General features: G+C 38.5%; 1 protein-coding gene across 1 annotated transcript in view; it reads left to right on the top strand.

Moving 5' to 3' along the window:
* Window positions 1–20,833, top strand: part of nlk2 (nemo-like kinase, type 2) — a 133,178-nt gene that overhangs the window by 100,371 nt on the left and 11,974 nt on the right. Inside the window, exon 7 of the mRNA XM_007237175.4 lies at window positions 1,703–1,804. Coding sequence (XP_007237237.2) covers window positions 1,703–1,804 — 102 coding nt within the window. The remainder of the gene's footprint in view (window positions 1–1,702; window positions 1,805–20,833) is intronic.

Here is a 20,833-nt window from a genome sequence, read left to right as displayed (position 1 = left end):
AAGGACCCCTCATAAAAGAAAAAAAAAAACTCCTGGACCCCCTGAGAAACTAATCCCATCCAGATAGGGCTATAGACTCATTCCAATAACTTATATAAAGGCTGTGTACTGAAACAAAAAAAGCTTACTGGTCAGTTCTAAATATTTGCACTAGACAAAATTATGAATTTAATGTTGTTTACTCAGAATAGATAAGAAAACACTGTAATAATATATAGTAAGTATAATTCCAGGCTACATACTGTTTATCATCATGTACTTGATAGTTTACTCATGTGACCCAGATCTGCGCATTTTTATCATTAAAACCATAGGCTTAGACAGTTTAAAAAATGGTTCAGATGGTCTGACTTAACAAAAAAAAAACACGATAAAGAAAAAAAAAACATATAAAGTTAATTCCAAAACTTAGTTTGTGACTTTGTTGAAAGGTTGTAATTTTCATGCATTTATCAACTCAGAACCACTACTTTCAGAAATGCCATGTTTAAAATGTCAAGTTTAATACTGCTACGTTCAGAACGGATTGGTCTAGAACAGCTTGGATTTAAAACTGCTACATTAAAAACTGCTAAGTGCAGAACCACTACATTCAAAATTCAAAAGTATAGAGACTACAATTAGAAAATCATTGAAAAGTTACTTTATTTCAGTAATTCAGCTCAAAAAGGGAAACTCATATATTATATACATGTATTACACACAGATTGATCTATTTAAAGCGTTTATTTCTTTTATTGTTGATGATTATGGCTTACAGCCAATGAAAACCCGAAAATCAGTGTTATTAGAATAATATATATAAGACCAATTGGTACTTTTGGCAGTGTGGGCACTGTGCCAGGACCTGGAAAATGAAATTCTGCATCTTCATAACTTTAGACCTGATATAAGACAGTGGACCAACATCAGCAGATGACATGTCTCTCCAAACCATCACTGATTGAGGAAACTTCACACCGTCTCTCCACTCTTCCTCCAGACTCTGCTCCCTTGATTTCTAAATGAAATGCAAAATTTACTGATGGTCAGCGATGGTTTGCTGAGGCATGTCATCTGTAACTGTAACAACACTGTAACAACACTTGGAACGACTTCAAAAAAGACCTAGGTGTGCTATTTGGGATCATTTTTAAAACAAGTAAAGTGCCCTATTACCCACCAGATTTCACTGTGGTGGATGAAGATTCGAACATCTTTGTGTTCGATCTTATCTTTGTCCAAATCAAATGGTTCATTTAATTCAATCTCCCAAAAGCCGCGCAAGACCAGACAAAGGAACACTGAAACAAAGGGTCTACTTACAGTATACACAGGGACAGACAAGGAATACCTGGGGAAGATAACGAGAGGGCTGGATAACAAATGAGACACAGGTGGAAACACTAATGACTCGACAGGGTTCAGGTGGAAACAAGAAAGGAGACAAGATTTAAAAGCACATGGTGAATCAAAGAAACTTACAATAAAAGCGTAAATCTCTGTGGTGCAACTAAAATGATGCATACTGCTAATTATAAACTAATATTCGACATGTGGATTAGAATAGACGCTACATCCTAACCTACAGCTGGTCAATGTCCACGTGAAGGTTTAAGAGGTCTCAAAGCAGTCTTTGAAGACTACTGTTTGGGACACATTATTAATGTCTGTCTCTCTTTCTCTCTCTCTCTCTCTCTCTCTCGCTCTCACTGTATTACAGTTGGATTTAATCACTGACCTCTTGGGGACTCCATCTCTAGAGGCTATGAGGACAGCATGTGAGGGGGCTAGAGCTCACATCCTCAGAGGACCCCATAAACAGGTGAATACTACTACATTTACATCTACATCTACATCCTCGTCTATTGTACGCACTGTATTCTTGTCATGTTGGAGGCGTAGAGACAGCATGGAAGTGCGAGACCCTTATTGAAACCTGAAACAAAACCCCTGCAGACGTTAACTCACATACTGGAATGAAGAAAAATAGAAACATCGCACACCCACACAAAGTGCAAAGCAGCTAATAAAGCACATAAAGACTTGACAACGGACAGAGAATCACAAAACATGTGTATGCATGGGTGGAAGAAGTAATATGGAGACTAGGGAGACCAGGGTGGAGAACAGGAGGTGGATGTTCTATCCTTAACTGTGTTTTTTTTTTTTTTTCATTTCCTTCATTATGTATAGAAAACAAATGGAAAGTCTCTCGGTTTTTCACATCTCTCTCCAATATATATAATATATAGAGCTCGCTTTTTACACCTATTTCATTCAAAACCTGTCCATAGCACTTGTTCTTTTACACCAGACACGTCTTGTAAATTAAATAAAGCAAAGTTTTTTGGTTTTTTTTATTAGTAAGAGACCTTACTGCTACCTGCATATTTTGTATTTGTGTTGGTACTGTGAGCTAAAACAAGACGTAAATGCTAAGGCTAAGTCACTTTAGCTAATGTGACCATCTTAGCCCTGTACAGCTTAGTAGACATCAATGCAATCTGCATGTTTTGATTTTGTTAGCTAGCTAGCTAGCTAGTTTGTGTACAATATTAGTTGGCAAATAGCTCTGTACTGTGGATTAGATTATGGGAAAGTACTTACTTAGAGTAAAACCATACAAGAAACACAGACAGCCACAGTAGTGGATCACGTGTGAGTGAAATTTGCATATAGAAAGACTTTTCTTTGGATAAACAAACAAATGCTAAAGCTAAGTTACTTCAGCTATTGTTACTATCCTGGCCCTCTGATCAGCCTAATCATTTTGATACAGTAGATAATAGCTAGTTTGTTTACTTTTGTATTTAAGCTAGAATTTTCATCCCATTTTCTTCCCAATTTTCAAGACCAATTAACCAACCCACTCATTAGGACTCCCGCTATCACTAGTCATGCCCTTAACACCAGGTGGGTGAAGACTAACACATGCTGCTGCTGATGTAGCATTGCCGAGTAGCATCACAGCTCACTCAGAGGAAAGCGCAGACTCAGTTCCAATACATCAGCTCACAGACATCATATATTATATAGATGTATTACACACAGAGTGATCTATTTTAAGAACAGTAGACACAGCAGTGGGTAGGGAGGTAATGATCATGACTGGCAGTGTCTGGCTAGAATTGTCGGTGTGAACAGAAAAGTGTCTCTAGTAGAAATCATATCCATATTCAATGCAACGAGTCCCAACAAAAATACAGCTCTAGAACAAATGAAGAGACCACTTCAGTTTCTGATTCAGTTTCTCTGATTTTGCTATTTATAGGTATATGTTTGAGTAAAATGAACATTGTTGTTTCATTCTATAAACTAAGGACAACATTTCACTCAAATTTCAAATAGAAATTAATAAAATAAATAAAGAGAGCTCTCAGACCTCAAATAATGCAAAGAAAACAAGTTTATATTCATAAAGTTTTAAGAGTTCGGAAATCAATATTTGGTGAAATAACCCTGGTCTTTAATCTCAATTCTCATGCATCTTGGCTTGTTCTTCTCCACCAGTCTTACACACTGCTTTTGGATAACTTTATGCCTTTACTCCTGGTGCACAAATTTAAGCAGTTCAGTTTGGTTTGATGGCTTGTGATCATCCATCCTCTTTTAATTAGGTCAAATTAAAGAAACTTATCATTTTTAAGTGGTCTCTTATTTTTTTCCAGAACTGTATATTTTATAGGACAATGCAAAAGTCATGGGACACAATACTAGTTCATGTCCTAAGACATTTGGTTTATATGTACTGTATAGTTATATATAAATAGTAAATTAACTGTGATCTGTATCTTTAAGTCACTGTAATCTGCACTAAGCCCTTCTAAATATAAGGTATACAGCACTGTTCAAAAGTTTGGAGTTGTTATTTTATTTCCTTTCATTTCATTTAATGGGTAAGTAAGACTTAAGTTGCAAAAAAAAATCTTTTCAGAAATATCCATTATAATACATTATGTAAGGTTAAATTGTATAAAGAATGATGCCATACTGTAATTAAAATCCAGAATACCCCTCGATACCTATTTAAAAATAAATAAATAAATACATTTAGTGTTTGAGGTCTAAACCTTGATTGCCAATATAACTGGAAAATTATACAAGAAAAAATACTTTTTTAGTCTATAATATTTCATTATAGTTTAATGTATTTATTGTCCAAGATATAATTAAATACAGTATATATGAAAAAAACATTGACATATTGCAGATAATTCCAAACTTTTGAACCGTAGTGTCAATTACCCATTACTGCCAAAATAAACACTTTTATATCCTATTAACAGCTGACTTTTCACATGGGCATGCCTTATTAAAATTCATCCACGTCAACAATTTAATTAACTTTCCTCGACCTTTCACAGCACTCTCCCATTATCTCTAATCATCTACTAGATTAGAGCTGGAGATATTACACCACAGACCTGGATCATGCGTGTAGGAGTCATGTGTACCCTTCCTTAAACCCGCAGAAGCTTCAGCTGCAGTTCCAGTCTTTTATTTCTTGGTTGAGGCATTCATAACATGTAGAGACTTTTCCTCATATTGATGTATCTGCTCTAGAGAAGAGTGATTATGAAGTTTTCTCATGGTTTGGCTGTTCATGGCTGGTAATTGGCTGCTCCTGTCGAGTGACAGCACCTATTGACCACTCCCGCTGCGTCTCTGAGGGTCTCGGGACCCTGCCGTTTTCCTGAGAAAAGCTCCAGCTGCTCTCTCTGCTGGATTCCTGGAGCCGAACTCGAGCTTTCTGCCCTCTGCCAAAACGCATCACCTGCCTGACTGATTGGCCTGCTGACGTCAGCGGGAAAGAGGTGTCTCATTTTTTCATGGCCGTAACAAATGAATCCTCATAGGTTTGTTACTGCCATTGCTGTATCCAGCAGCAGCAGAAGTGCAGAGTGAGAGATTTACACTGATGGAAAGGGAGATATGAAATGATTAATTACACACTTTAAGTTTCAGACTTAGTATACGTTTACATTTATGGCATTTGGCTTTAGGGGTGTGCGATATTAATAAAAAACAACATTGTGATTTTTTTTTTTGTGTACTTTTGACGATAACGGTAATATCTGGGCAAATGTCACTCCGCTGCTTATTGAGCTCCATTGGCTACCAGTTGATGCTCGTATCAAATTCAAAGCTCTTACAATCGCCTACAAGGTGATGACAGAACAGCTCCTTCCTACCTGCACTGATCACTCCTGAAGGCTTACACCACCTCCCGGCCGCTGCGCTCCTCCAATGAACGTCGCCTCGCTTTACCAAACAACCATTCACACAAAACAACCCAGACTGTTCTCATACAGAGTTCCCCAATGGTGGAACAAACTACCTTCCACTACCAGATCAGGAGAATCTCTCGCTATCTTTAATACACTCCTGAAGACAGAGCTCTTCAAAGAGCACTTACTCTCTTAACACCTCTAACACACTAACTACTTCTAACCTCATTTCCTTCTTCCCCTCCTTCACTCCTCTATCCCATTATCCCCCTTTGACCTCCTTTAGGCCCTATCTAAAGATGTTTTTACCTTTAACTTCTATTACTTTTGTAGTTCACTATTGTAAGTCGCTTTGGACAAAAGCGTCTGCCAAATGTAATGTAATGTAATGTAATATACAATACTTTGCATTATTCAAAAATGTTTCTAAAAATCATATTAAACTAAGTTTTCTAAATAAAGTAACAGAAACAATATACAGTATTTGATGATACCATGATACCAGGCCTTCTGGACATGTGATGTGTGACAACATGTCATTTATTTTGATGATGACATGTCGGAAAAACTGTCTGTTTTCCTTTTTAGTGGTAAATGTAGGTCTCCCTGATTCTTCTAACAGCATGTTAGTATAGCAAAGTAATATTTGCCTGCTAATGTATGGCAGATAATATATTGATAAGACCATCCCACTTCCATGGACCCCTACAATGCAATTCCTCTCAAACGATCTTAGGCTTATATAAATAGAGTAAATTATATGTTTAAATGTACAGCAGAATCTTACCAAATAAACTATATGCACTACATAGTTCAAGGTAATGTGTTTGTTTATTTACAATAAAGTTATACAGGACCAGTCAAAAGTTTGGATACACCTTATTTTTCAATATTTTTTTTTTTTTTTTTTCCTACTTTGTAAATTAATACTGATGTCATTCAGACTTAAGGAATCCTGTAGTAACTTAAAAGTGTTAAACGAACCAAAATACTCTGTAAAGAAGCATTTATCTTATCTGGGGTGATGTTAACTTGCAGTTTCTGAGGCTGGTAACTCTGATTATCTTATCCTGTGCAACAGAGGCAACTCTTGCTCTTCCTTTCCTGTAGCGGTCCTGATGAGTGCCAGTTTAATCAGAGAAAATCCAACCAAGATGTACAAAGCTGTCATCTAAGCAAGAGGAGCCTGTTTTGAAGAATCTAAAATTTAACAGTTGACTGGTGCATTATATTAAACGTAAATTAACAATATTTATTGTATAGTTACACATACAAGGTAAACCAATATTTTCTATATGTTGGGTATAGAAAATAAACCAGATATACTATATATATATATATATATATATATATATATATATATATAAATAATTAATATAGTAAATGAGCTAATAGTTTTAATAGTTCCCCTAATATTGACTGTTACTATAATCCAATATAATCAATTATAGTAATCTATACCTGGAAATAGGCATCTCAAGACTGAAACATTTCAATACATCAGTGAGTTACCCCATTTTGTGTAAGTGTGTGTGTGTGTGTGTGTGTGTGTGTGTGTGTGTTTGGAGCTGGGTGTTGGCTCTGCGGTCCTGAGCAGCCGCACTGAGAAAGCGATACCCCGTGGAGAACAGGAACTGCAGCGCAAGCGCTGTGGCCGTCTGCTTCCTGCCTCGCATCGACCCACTGCCTGGCTATTCGCCACACACACACACACACACACACACACACACACACATACACACACACACACAGATTAACACACATAGACACACACACACAGACTAACACACACTTATGCATCTTACTCACCTGCTAAACCTGATGTTTACCATGCCAGCGCTAATGCTAGCTACCAGAACTCCGCCCTTCCTCTCTTAGTACCATATATCACACACTCAGACACTGTCCCACCCATCCACACCCACTTATACACACACATATACACACATAAACGTACACACACAATTACACACACACAAACACACTGACTGACATTTGGCTGACCTTGTCACTCGACTCTCTCTCTCTCTCTCTCTCTCTCTCCTGTGTGTAGCCGGCCAGCCCCAGAGCAGGATGTTTTAATCACATCTATCGACTACTGCTCCATTTACAGGGGCTTCTGGGGGGACTCAGGGTTTGAGGAGGGGGAGGTGGTAGTGGGGGGCGTCTGGAGGAAGGTTTTTCACTGAAGAAAAAAGGTTGACAGCCCGTGCCTACAAATGCTGGTGCTTTATTTGTGGGTTACAGTTTAAAGAGTCCGACATATTCAGTGATTTGCCATTGGATTAAAAACAACCGTCCATCTAACATGGTGTCTAACAAGTCCCATCTTGTTCTACAAAAATAGCTCTGAATCTTCAATGTTTAAACTCCACCAGACTAACAGCTCTGGAGGAAATTAAGAGACCGCTTCAGTTTATAATGATAAACCAACACCAAGTTGCACATTATTGTGAAGTGAAATGAAAATAACTGTTTGAATTTTTTTATTAAATAAAAATCTGTATTTAGTATTCAGCCCCCTTTACTCTAAAACCCCCTAAATAAAATCCAGTACAGTCAATTGCCTGGATAAGTCACTGAATAAGTTAACAGAGTGCAGCTGTGTGTAATTTAGTCTCAGTGTAAATACAGCTGTTCTATGAAGACCAAGAAACTCACCAGACAGATCAGAGATAAAGTTGTGAACAAGCAGGATTAGGTTATAATAACATATTCGCAACCTTTAAGCATCCCAAAGAGCACTGTTTAATCGATCATCCAAAAACGGAAAATGTATTCTACAACTGCAAAATCAGGCCTTTAACTTAAATACTTAAATACATTTAAGTTTGTGATTGTAAGGTGACAAAATGTGGAAAAGTTCTAGGGATATGAATACTTTTACAAGCCACAGTATATTTTGAGTAAAATGAACATTGTTATTTAATTCTATAAACTACGGACAACATTTCTCAACATTTCAACATTTGCTGATAATGAGAAATGGCTGAAATAACAAAAAAGATGTAGAGCTTTTAGATCTCAGATAATGCAAAGAAAAGAAGTTCATATTCATAAAGTTTTAATAAAGAGTTCAGAATTCAATATTTGTTGGAATAACCCTGATTTTTAAACACAGTTTTCATGCATCTTGGCATGTTCTCCTCCACCAGTCTTACACACTGTTTTTGGATAACTTTATGCCACTCCTGGTGCAAAAAATCAAACAGTTCAGTTTGGTTTGTTGGCTTGCGATCATCCATCTTTCATTTGATTATATTGCAGAGGTTTTCAATAGTTTTTTTTTTGTTAAAATCAAAGAAACTCATTCTTTTTAAGTGGTCTCTTTTTTTATTCTGTATAGTCAGCATTAACGTTTTCAGCACAGAGGTTCATCTTCAGTGCAAAAAAAAAAAACATTTTACGTCAGTGGTTTTAATGTTATGGCTAATTGAGGCGCATAGCCACAATTGGACCCAACATCATGTCAGACCCTGATGTCTCCTCTTAAAGGGAGCCCACTTTGAGAGCTTTTTGTATGGTGGAAGCTTATTTTAGAGTTATTTTATTTTAGGTTATTTTTATTATACAGTAGCTATTCTAAACTTGTAAAACTACATCAAAGTCTGATCAATCCTTTTTTTAGGTCTGCATCAATCGAAGTAGAGCCTTTGTTTTGTCTCAGAAATCCTCGGCGTCCATGTTCCAAACAGCGATCTACAACAGGAGAGGTGTTGTGTTGTGTTCACTGTGCTTTCGATGGTTTTGACAGTCCTTGTTACACAGGGAGAGATTGGCAGGCTGGGAAGGAGACGAGGAGCACGGAGGAGCAGGATGGAGTTAAGGGTCTGTCTCTGAGCTGGAGCTTTAATGAACATAGGGGGAAAGCTGCTTCCCCCACATCCTTGCTTCTTTTTCTTACCTTACCTTATCTTCCCTCTCCTCTTAAGAAGGAGAGCAGTCTATCAAGACGTTTTTTTTTGTTTTTTTTTAACGTCTGAAGGAATGGAGAGAGCAAGGGACCGGCACGAGACGCAGGCCGAGGACTCAGAAAGGCGTCTCCCAGGCGTTTCAGCACCAGCGTGGGTTCAAGGCCCGTGCAATCGACTGAAGGAGAAAGGACGAGAGAGTGCAGGAAAGAGCGAGGGATCTAAAATGAGGCCTTGCCTTTATAGATTGAGTCAGCTGCCTTCACTGGGGACCTCATTACTCCTATTAATTTTGCAAGGCTCTCAGCAACAGTGGAGGGGGAGCAGGCTTTTAGGCCCCTCTGTAGCCTCTCGTGAACTGTTGCGCGGATAGAAAGAGATCGAGAGAGAAGGAAGGGGATACAGAGAGGTAGTGGCTAGATATTGTATTGATGCAATGTTATTATATATTGTAAAAGGAAATGTTTTAGTATAGCTATATTCTGAGCTTCATAACTAGTAAACAGAGAAACATACAAATATGATACACATCATATAAAAACAGCAGATATGTTCTATCTGGTAACACTTTAAAATAAGGGTCCCAAATAACAGTAATAACAAAAGTAATAAACACTGTTAAACAGTTACGTAATGTCTGCGCTAAGTATTCAATTCCACTAGTTAAGAATAGTTAAGTAATTTTAATGAATGGAGACATTGGTCATCATTAGTGTCAATTAATAATTATTTGAGAAATTATGTTGTAAGTACTGTTAATTAATGCATTTTTCAACTACCTCCTATCTAATCAGTAAAGCCATCTTTCAACCTATTATCAACTATCAGCAAGTAATCCATCTTAGACAAACAGTTCCAATCAGGGCTAACAAGCTATAAGACTGCTGAGGCAGGTTGCATCATGAATAACACACCTGAAGACTGTCAAGGCCAGCCACTGTGTTTGCTCTCATCATGGGTGTAACCTGACAAAGCCTAACCCTCTATTCTAGGCCTGCTCAGAGCTAGCAGCTACATGCTGAGGTACATTCTGAGCTTCATAACTGAGCAAATTTAAGTAACCTCAGTAAACTATATATAATCAGCAAAGCCAGCCTTCAAACTATTATCAACTATCAGCAAGTAATCCAGCTCGGAAAAACAGATAACAATGGGACTGTGTTGGCTCGCATCCCAGGTGAAACCTGGCAGAGTCTGGCTGTTAGCTAGCATTGCAGCTAAATACCCGGTATTCTAGACCCACACCTAGCCAGCAGCTACATGCTGATGTTCTGGGTTTTATAACTAGTATACTGTAATAACCAGAGTAAACTATACACAAAATCATAAAGCAAGACCTTTCTGCGAGTAATACAGCTCAGCTCAGTTATTATGACGGCTAATCCTGGTATGTTCAGCTGTTACCAATGTGGCTAACTTGCCATTCTGGGCTTTATAAGAGTCAAGAGACCTCAGACCAGATAGTATTAATAAAAAAAGATATACAGCTCTTGAACCAAAAAAAATTGAGAAATTCAGTTTCTCTAATTTTGCTATTTATAGGTATTTTGAGTTTGAGTAAAATGAACATTGTTGTTTTATTATATAAACTACAGACAACATTTCAGAAATGTTTATTTGATAGATTAACCCTGGTGTTTAATCACAGTGTTCATGCATCTTGGCATCATGTTCTCCTCCACCAGTCTTACACACTGCTTTTGGATAACTTTGATGGCTTTCGTCCATCTTCCTCTTGATTATATTCCAAAGGTTTTCAATTTGGTAAAATCAAAGAAACTCTTTTAATTTTTAAGTGGTTGCTTATTTTTTTCCAGAGCTGTAAGCTAGTACAAATACATTTTTTCTTTTTGTCATTTTGAGGTGAATGAAATTATATTAAACTATTTAAAATTGGTCTAGTGTCTGTCAAAAAAAGTTCATACCGATATCGGAATTAAATCATAATGACCAAAATTAAAAAACATATTGTGATACAAATTTTGGCCATATTGTCCAGCACTACAGAGAGGCAGAATCTCTGCCTCCCCCTGAGTTTTTTCTGGTGCTCTGCTCTGCACCACCTGGCTTTTGTGTATGTAAAAGCTGGCAGGAGAGCGAGAGACAGATGTATGTATGAGGCCATGCTGTTTTCTCTGCCTCGGCTGAGAGGAGGCACCATCAGATCATGTTTCCACCTCCACACACACACACACAGATACACACAGTATCCTCAGCAGAGGGTGGACTGATAGTTCAGTGGGTCCAGTGGGACATGGAGAATGGGAGCTATGAGGTGAGGGGGTGGCGGGGTTGTGAGCTTTGGATAGGGGGTATCTGTGTTCAAAGCTGGGGCAGATGTGGCCTCCCAGAGGGACTGTGTATGTGTACATGTATGTGTAAGTGTGTGTGTGGTCCACTGCTTTTGTTTTTCCCAGAATTGTAGGGTACAGATGGCTGGCTGACCCCGTTCCCCAGTCCACAGCAGTGGTCCAGCATACTGTAACCACTGGCATTAGTACTGTACAGCAGGTCCAGCAGATTCAGAACGCTTACTGAAGCCTCCACACTGTATCAGAAACAGGGCTACGTCATGCATCACGTATTATTGATTTGCTATAATATGTAATATAAGGCACAACTACATTATTATCTGATTTATTTGTGTTTTTCCTCAATAATCTTGTCACGTATTAAATACGTTTTGACCGAGTGCTCCGAGTGCACCGTGATGCTGCTCAGTAACGCTACATCAGCAGCAGTTCAAAAAGAGGCGGTGACTGACTTCACATGTATAGGAGGAGGCAAGTTCTAGTCTTCACCCTCCTGGTGTGTTGGGGTATCACTAGTAATAGGGGGAGGCCTAATGAGTGGGTTGGGTAATTGGTTGTGTAAATTGGGGAGAATTAATTAAATATGTTTAATTAATTAAAAAATTAAATATGTTTTTTTAAATAAAACACCCAATCAACCACCTAGCAACACCCCAGCAACTGCCAGCATTCAGAAATACCATATCAATCATAATGCAACACCCTAACACTCATTTAAAACTTAGAATTACAAATAACCATCTTAAACACTATAACACCCATTTGTCAAAAGCATAGTAGGCATTTTCCAACACCATAACAGCCATCTGAGAGACCACAGTAAGCTATTAGCAACACCATAGCAGAGTCCCTATCTTTGGCTTTCTCAAGTTTTACCAGTAACAAAACATCTTCTGGTTTGGTTCAACTGAGATATTCCACTTTATTTTCAAGATGTTGTAAATGTAGTGGCAAAGGAAAAGCTGTAGTTATGAGGTCTGGTTTGTGTGTTGAACCTACCTCTGGAGTCTGGAGGTGATGGGCTGCTCTCCAGTATCAACAACACCATATTTTATTAAGTCACCTAGTTTTACTAAAGCTTTTGTTAATAGGCTGTTTTTATGGACATGTTTGAGTCAAGACTGTGATGTAACAGTTTTTGGATTTTTGAATCAGCCATTTGCACAGCTCTGTTTTGGTTTTGCTGTTGTTGTTTTTTTAAAGAATGAACAACAAGTTCATGGTATGTTAACTCCATGTACCAAACTCTCCTTAAATATGTCATTTATATAAAGTTTAAAGGTGACACATTTATGCATGCTTTTGTATATCCATTTGGGTCACGACTGCCTCTAAACATACTCCAAGTACCAAAAATATCTGACTTTAAAAGTGCTACCTGTGTTTAAAATATTGTACATATTAAAGTAAGAACCATATAAGGCATATTAACTGCAAATTGTTTGTAAACAGTCACGTAAAATATTCTTTCCTTGCGGCTTCCCGTAGTTCTCCTATTGGTTGTTGACATTGTCAAAAAAAAAAAAAACGTCTCAAGACTCAAGACTTACGATAATATTAAACAAGGTTGATTTTAATGCCAGGATGCAAAAACCTTCAATCCTGACCACCTCACACTTATCACCTCACACCTCACACGATCAAGATGACGTGACCTCCAGCAAGACTCTTGTGATTTTATCCTGATTCTGGAACTTTGTCTGCGACAGTGAAATCTCTTGAAAATCGTTAGGTGTAAGGTCGGCAGTATTTGCATAAAAGTGACAGAGCCTTTAAATGGCTCTTTCTGAAAAAGACGGAAACTGGCAAGAATAGAGCTGGTTATATTTCTTTATGTGAGGACAATTTTGTGCAAAACACTTTATTAATATATTTTAATAACACTTAGACATATTATTACTTATGTAAAATATCTAATTTATGTACCCTTTAACATTCTACTGCCCCTTTAACACAGACATGTATTATTCCCGTTATAGCACACTAGCTAGACCTAGCTAGACCGCAGTGACAGCTGGCAATGTCAGAGGATAAATACTGTATGTTCCAAGGCCTGCATACATTTCAATACATGCCAATATAATTAAACTGTCCATATTGTATCACTCTAGCCGGTCATCGGGAAACATAACAGACCTGCTTTCACTTATTTTTTTAATCTCCAATAAAAGGAAACAGTTGAATTGAGCTTTGAACTCTCTTCATTCCATCAGATGCTGTTTTAGCTCTATAAATAGAGACAACTTGCTCAGAAATGAGGCTCCTGCAGGACCGCAGGGATGTTCTCCATCACATTCTCAGCTTTAACACTTAGCCAAATGAGACCGGGCATCAGCACGAGCCTGCCAGCACTGTGCGTCTGCCTGCTCCCTCTTTAACCACAGCTAAGTGCTGCCATTTGGATTGAAATGGGAAGCTGTACTACAAATCAGCTTTCACTCAGGCCTGCATGAGCGTGTGTGAGAGAGCGGCACTGAAGAAAGTTTCTGATATTACATCAACTAAACCTTTTCTATTGTATAAATACAGCATAATATTAAAAAAAATAATAAACTTAAAAATATTTAAGCATATTTATTATATAGTTAGTTCATCTTGTTATATGTCTTAATCAAAACCCAATAAATCAACCCTAACCCTTTTGACTGTAGCATTTTCATTAGCACTACTACTGTACCTTTTCAGATTAAAACTGTGTAGGTGTGCTGCCCTGGCACATTCAGGAGGGAGCAGTAGGCTGTTTATGTCAGTCATACACGGCATAGTTATTGTAATTGGGTGATTCTTTTGTTGTTGGAAAAATAAACATAGCAATAATAATACTATTAATTAAGTTAAGAACTTGTTTATATGTGTTAAAGTGAAGTACAGTCTGTACATTTATAGTGAGAATGTATAATTGCACCAATCATCAGTACATTTAAAATGTAAATTGTGGTGTAGTCTCCGTTCTTTCCGTTCTTTCCGTTCTTTCCGTTCCAGCTTTATTCAGTTTAAAATCTGCATTTCTCTGGTTTAACAATGCGTGAGTGAGCAGACGAAGACTGAGTTTACTGTAATGGAACCCCAATGTTCGCAGTAACTCTTGTATCAGTGCAATTAGCAGCACAACGTTTGCACAGCAAAAGCGTTTACACCCAGAAAAAGGTCACAGGATCTACCAGACACCGTGATTTTTTAAAAAGAAAAATATCTACCGTATTTTTTGCTCTATAAAGCACACTTATAATCGTTAAAATCCCCAAAATCGTCAGTGTGCCTCATCAATCAACAGTGCTCCTTATATATGAATTCTATTAGTCAGGTTGTAAGGAGCAGTTAAGCCATTCCGCTGAAGTGCAGCGTTATACAGGAGTTTCAGTTTAGTTCCCCAGCAATATTAGCATTAGCTGCTAACCACGCTAAGCGCTAGCTTTTTGGCTGTTCAGAGGTGAGAATTATCGGTCTGTAACCTGCTGCTAAACCCAGATAGCACTGCTGGAGCAGCTTTAGCATTACCTGTTAGCAGTTAGCCGCTAATGCTAATGGTAATGCTCCAGCTTCAGTGGAAATCTGGTAATCTAAGCTTACTGTAAATAAACGGAAGTGCTTAGCATTAACTTGCCCAAATAAACAGTTTTCAGGAGAGAAATCTGTGTACATTAACATCCACTTGTTTGACTGAAAATGTTTTATTTAGAATTGCAGATTTGTCTACTTAGCTTAGCTTTACAGATCTTGCCACCCAGCAGCGAGACCTGCTGAATTAGAAGACACCCTGTTCCTTACTAGTGTCACATAAAATGTGCCTTACAATCTGGTGCGCCTTGTCTATAAAAATAGACCAGAAAATAGACATTAATTGAGAGTGCGCCTTATAAACTGGTGCTCCTTATAGTGTGAAAAATATGGCAGCTTTGCGGGAATGATAGCAGAAGCACACTGATACATTTATTCTCATTTTTATACTATAATTAAAATATTATAATATTTGTATATTTATAATAGGCCAGACTTGATGTTTGCCAGAATCTGAGCTTATATATTTCGAATATTCTATATTACCTACCAAGAAGCAATAATACAGAAATCTCTTCTTTTGTATGTTCTCTGTTTTTTGCCTTATAAAGAGTTTGTTTCAGGAAGTTTTGTTTAATTTCACTTTTTGAATTTTCCTAAAAGAAAATAATGGTGAAACTGCACCACTTACCACTTAACGTATAGCGTCATCTCTATAACCTGGTCTCATTTGCATCCCAGTAAGTTTAGTATTGTTAATGATGTGATAAGGTGACCTTTTTAGTTTTAAACTTCAGAAAAAATAGCCTTTGTTCATGGATTTCTTTACTCAACAGCTACAGTATCAGTCAAAAGTTTGGACACAATTTATTAATTACCTGGAGTCACCTTGAATAGTTTTTTTTAGCATCTTGAAGGAGTTCCTGGAGGTGCTGAACAATAGCTTCTGCTTTTCCTTCACGCTGTGAAGATCCAGCTCATCCCAAATCACCATCTCAGTTGAGTTTAGCTCTGGAGATTGTGGAGGGCATTTATTTACTACATCGTAGTAAACAAATAGCATAAAGAAATAAAGAAAAACATTGAATCAGAAGGTGTGTCCAAACATTTGTCTGGTACTATAATACAAATAACGGAAATGGAATGACACCTACTAAATCTGCTCCATGATCAGGAGGAATACATAATTATACAACCCCTTTTTTAAGATATTATATTGTCACCTTTCTTTTGTGCCTGACATCCCCCTGTTTTTTATGATACTGTCTGAAGCAGGAACGTTCTTACACAGATGCTGAATCTCAGCACAACACTTTAGTCTGCAGCAATGCTTCTTAACAACATCTCTCTCTCTCTCTTTCTCTATTTCTTTCTCTCTTTTTTTCCTCTCACTTCGCTTCCCCTTCTGGCTCACATTTCCGTTACACACGCTGCTAATGCTGTCAGACAGCACAGAGAGCGCCCTGTTCACCCCGGCACACACTGTGGCGTCTCTATTGTCTCTGTCAGTGCCGGCTCTGCAGATTTGCTGCTCCTGGATGAGAGCAGAGCTTAGCTCACACTTTGTTCACCAATACTCATTATCAGTTCTTTGTACTCCTGTACTCACTACTGTACGTACAATAACCACTCATACAGTAAAGCGGTTATATTTAATTTACCACACTGAAGATGTTTTGGGAACAAGGAATTACTAAATGATAAATATTGTACTAGTAATACAGCTGCAGACTTTTTTGTTCAATTTGCTGGAAAAATATTTAAAAAAATCGATAACTCTAAACATTAACTTTAACTTCATAAATTCCAAATAAAAAAATATTGTCATTTAGAGCATTTATTTGCAGAAAATAAGAAATGGCGGAAATAACAAAAATGCAGAGCTTTTAGACCTCAAATAATGCAAAGCAAACAAGTTCATGTTCTCCTCCACCAGTCTTACACACTGCTTTTGGGTAATTTTTTGCCACTCCTGGTGCAAAGATTCAAGAGGCTTAGTTTGGTTTGATGGCTCGTGGTCATCCATCTTCCTCTAGATTATATTAACTTGGTAAAATCAAAGAAACTCATCATTTTTAAGTGGTTTCTTTTTTTTCCAGAGTTGTATTTGATTCCTTGTTTCTATTTGTTTTCAAAATCTTCAGAACATCTTTTGACAAGGGGTGTCCAGACTTTTGCACAAGACTGCACATCCTATAACACAAGAACTTATCAATCAGAAGTGGCCTGTGCTCTCATCTGTCCATACCAACCCCACTCTTTCAGGTGCAGCAGGACACGCCCCTTCAGCCTCGCTGTCCTGCCTACTGCTGACAGGTGTGTGTTGGTGTTTTCATGTAGGCAGGTCAATGACTAGTTTGTGTAAGTGTGTGTGTGTGTCTGTGTGTGTGTGTAAGAGAAAGGAGGAGGTGGCTCAGTTCTCGCTGAGCTCACACACACAAAGACTCTCTCACACACACACACACACACACACACACAAACAAACACACACAGCTCTGGTAGAGGAGAGGAGGGGCAGGGTTATAGCAGGTCGGCGGAGGCTATGTTCTGCACCTGTTGCTAAAACGTGCTGGGTGTTGGGGTTTGGTGGCTCAGGGGGAGTTCACGTGGACGACATGACCTACAGGAAGCTGGGCTCCATTAGCTCTCCCTGAGCAGCAGGACAGCACTGCGGCCTGGGCCTCCGATTTTATTTTAGCGTTTTTGAAAGCGTGTGGTTTGGCCGCGCATAGAGCACTGCACTAAAATGCAGGGCTCGCTTTTGGACTATAATGCTTTATGTGCTTAAAAACTACAGAACAAAATGTTTGGGAACTCGCCATAGTAGAGACAAAAACAAGTGTACAGACAGTTCAGAACCTCGGCTGACCTCTCCGCGCTGTACACGCCAATGCGCCTTTTCATACTCCTGCAGAACGTTGGCGAAAACCTCGTTCGCTGTAATGAGAAGCCTAATGCCGCACTCAGCACAGGTTACAGAACTGTAGGAGGTGTTCTTCATTTCAGACCATGTTTGTTTTGTATGCATGTAAAAGGTCACACTGTTAATCGGATAAATCAGATTTAGCTAACAGACGTTGGCTCATGTTGCCTGGAAGCACGCTGAGGGATGGGGTAGATGTGAGGTGGAGGGGGAGGTTGCAATCTTCCCTAGTAGACCTAGAGTATGTCCTCTCTTACTATCATGTCTGCTCATCCTATTCTACTAGCAAACCACACTACATTGCAAATGTACAAAAGTATAGCTTACCTGTCTTGTCCTTGGTGGTGTACCATATTTGTTGCACTATAATGTGCACCGGATTATAAGGTGTATTATGCGACACTAGTAAGGAACAGGGGTGTCGTCATGTTTTCTTTCTATATCATCCGCTGGGTGGTGAAATCTGTAAAGCTAAGCTAAATCAACAAAACTGTAATTTAAACGAGCGCGTTAAAGAAAGAAAGAAAACTCTTTCCTGTTTATTTGGATGAGTAAAGTGCTTCCCTTTATTTACAGTTAGCCTAAATTTCCAGATTTCCACTAAGACAGCAGCATTAGCATTCAAGGCTAACCGCTAGCACTACCTGTGGTTAGCAGCTAATGTCGCCTGACAGAGCTACACTGAGGAACCCTGAGAGTTCTGGTACGCCAGGGCGATATTAGCCATCTGTTCGTCCTGCGTAACTTGTTTTAACACGCAGGCTACAGGCCGATAATACTTACCTCTGAACGGCGAAAGAGCTAGCAGTTAGCTCAGTTAGCCATTAATGCTAATGCTTCTCCAGCAGCGCTAGCCAGGGTCAGCAGCAGGCTACAGACCACAAATTCTCACCTCTGAACAGTGAAAGAGCTAGCGCTTAGCAAGGTTTGCACCTAATGCTAATGCTGCTCCAGCAGTGCTAGCCAGGGTTAGCAGGCTACAGGCCAAAAATTCTCACCTCTGAACGGTGAAAGAGCCAGTGCTTAGCGCGGTTGGCTTTTGGCAAAATAGTGTATATGTGTGCACGCAATAGAGGCAACTTAAAATAGCTGAATGCATGCATTTATTAGAAGGGGTGTCCACACATATTTGCACATTCATTACATTATCATTGTTCTTTTAGAGTTACGTAGTGCAGTTAGCATGTTCTGTGCCTGGAGTAGCAATGAGTGGAGTTTTCTTCTTTAATGATTTAAAGGTTACCAGTATTTACAGACACATATTAAGTACGGGTAACTTTAATAAACATGGTTCTTTTTCTGGAGCTTGCATTCTCACTTGACAACTTTTTCCTCTTTAATTTTCGTTACATTTTCAGGTAAATGTGTAGGTGCCTAAAGTCTACAGTGAAGTGACTTATAGGGAATTGTCATAGGAAATAATACATAACATGAATTGGCACATTTTACATCGTTGCACTACTTAAATGCACTAAAGTGCAGAGCTCTACCAGTGTTATTTTTTCAGTACATAGTAGATGACCCTTATTTACACCCCAGCCGGTGCGACGCTGTTGTAGCCTCTTTAGCATCTCCATTTTCTCACTGTGGAAAGAGAGCAAACAGAGCTGTTGCCACCGGAGTGTGTGTGTCCGTCTGCTGTGCTGGATTACTCGCTCTGTTTCTAATGCGAGGGTGGAATGTGTTGGAGCGTCCGGCATGCCGGCATTGCTGAAAGGCCGTGGCAGTGATGTCATGCGCGGGCCCTCCTGACTCATCATTAGCTTAAATGAGCTTGTGCATCACGGGGCATGGAGAGCCCCTCAGCCTCCTCTTCATCTGTCTAGAGCTGCTTCTCTCTTTAATCCTGAGCTAAAGCCTATCAAACTTACTGCACACTATAGTGAACAGAGTGAGGGCACAGAGTTCACACTACACTAGTGTCTGAGACACACACATGCATGATCACTAAAGACTAAAGATCACTCTTCCCTAAAGACATTTCTCCTTTCTTTGCTTCTATTATCTTCACGTCTCTTCTTGTCTCTTCACTTTTTACTTCTCTTGACTTAATTTGGCTTCTTGTGTTGTCTCATTTATTCTCTTTACTTCTCTTTACTCGACTTTTTGCTTTGTCTCATTTATTTACTTCTCTTCACCCCTTTTGGTTTCTCACTTTGTCTCATTTATTTTCTTTACTTCTCTTCACCCCTCTTGACTTCTAGCTTTGTCTCATTTATTTTCTTTACTTCTCTTCACTCCTCTTGGTTTCTCGCTTTGTCTCATTTCTTTTTCCTAACTTTTCTTCACTTCTCTTGACTTCTCGCTTTGTCTCATTCTTTTTCTTTACTTCTCTTCACTTCTCTTGGCTTTTTGCTTTGTCTCATTTCTTTTTTACTTCTCTTCACTCCTCTAAGCTTCTCATTTTGTCCCATTTCTTTTCTTTAGTTCTATTTACTCCTCTTGGCTTCTCGCTTTGTCTCATTACTTTTTCTTTACTTCTCTTCACTCCTCTTGGCTTATTGCTTTGTCTCATTCCCTTTCTTTACCTTTATTCTCTTTTCTAGGCTTCTTGCTTTGTCTCATTAATTTTCTTTACTTTTCTTCACTTCTCTTGGCTTCTCACCTAGTCTCATTTATTTTCTTTACCTCTCTTCACTCCTTTTGATTTCTTGCTTTTTGTCTCATTCCTTCTTTACTTCTCTTTGCTTCTCTTAGCTTCTCACTTTATCTAATTTCTTTTCTTCACCTCTCTTCACTTCTCTTGGCTTCTCACTTTATCTTATTTCTTTTCTTCACCTCTCTTCGCTTCTCTTGGTTTCTCACTTTGTCTCATTTCTTTTCTTTGCTTCTCTTCACTCTTGTTTTTTCACTTTGTCTCATTTCTTTTCTTTTCTTCTCATTGTTTATTATTTCTTCTTTTTTCTATCATTTTTTTTCTTTGTCTGTCTTCTTCTTTTTCTCTCCTCTTTTGTTTCTCTTTTTTCTTGTTTTTCTTGT

The sequence above is a fragment of the Astyanax mexicanus genome, chromosome 18 (assembly GCF_023375975.1).
Source record: "Astyanax mexicanus isolate ESR-SI-001 chromosome 18, AstMex3_surface, whole genome shotgun sequence".
NCBI classification, from domain to species: Eukaryota; Metazoa; Chordata; class Actinopteri; order Characiformes; family Acestrorhamphidae; genus Astyanax; species Astyanax mexicanus.
The sequence above is the reverse complement of the archived record's forward strand: the minus strand, read 5'-3'. Positions and strand labels throughout refer to the sequence as shown.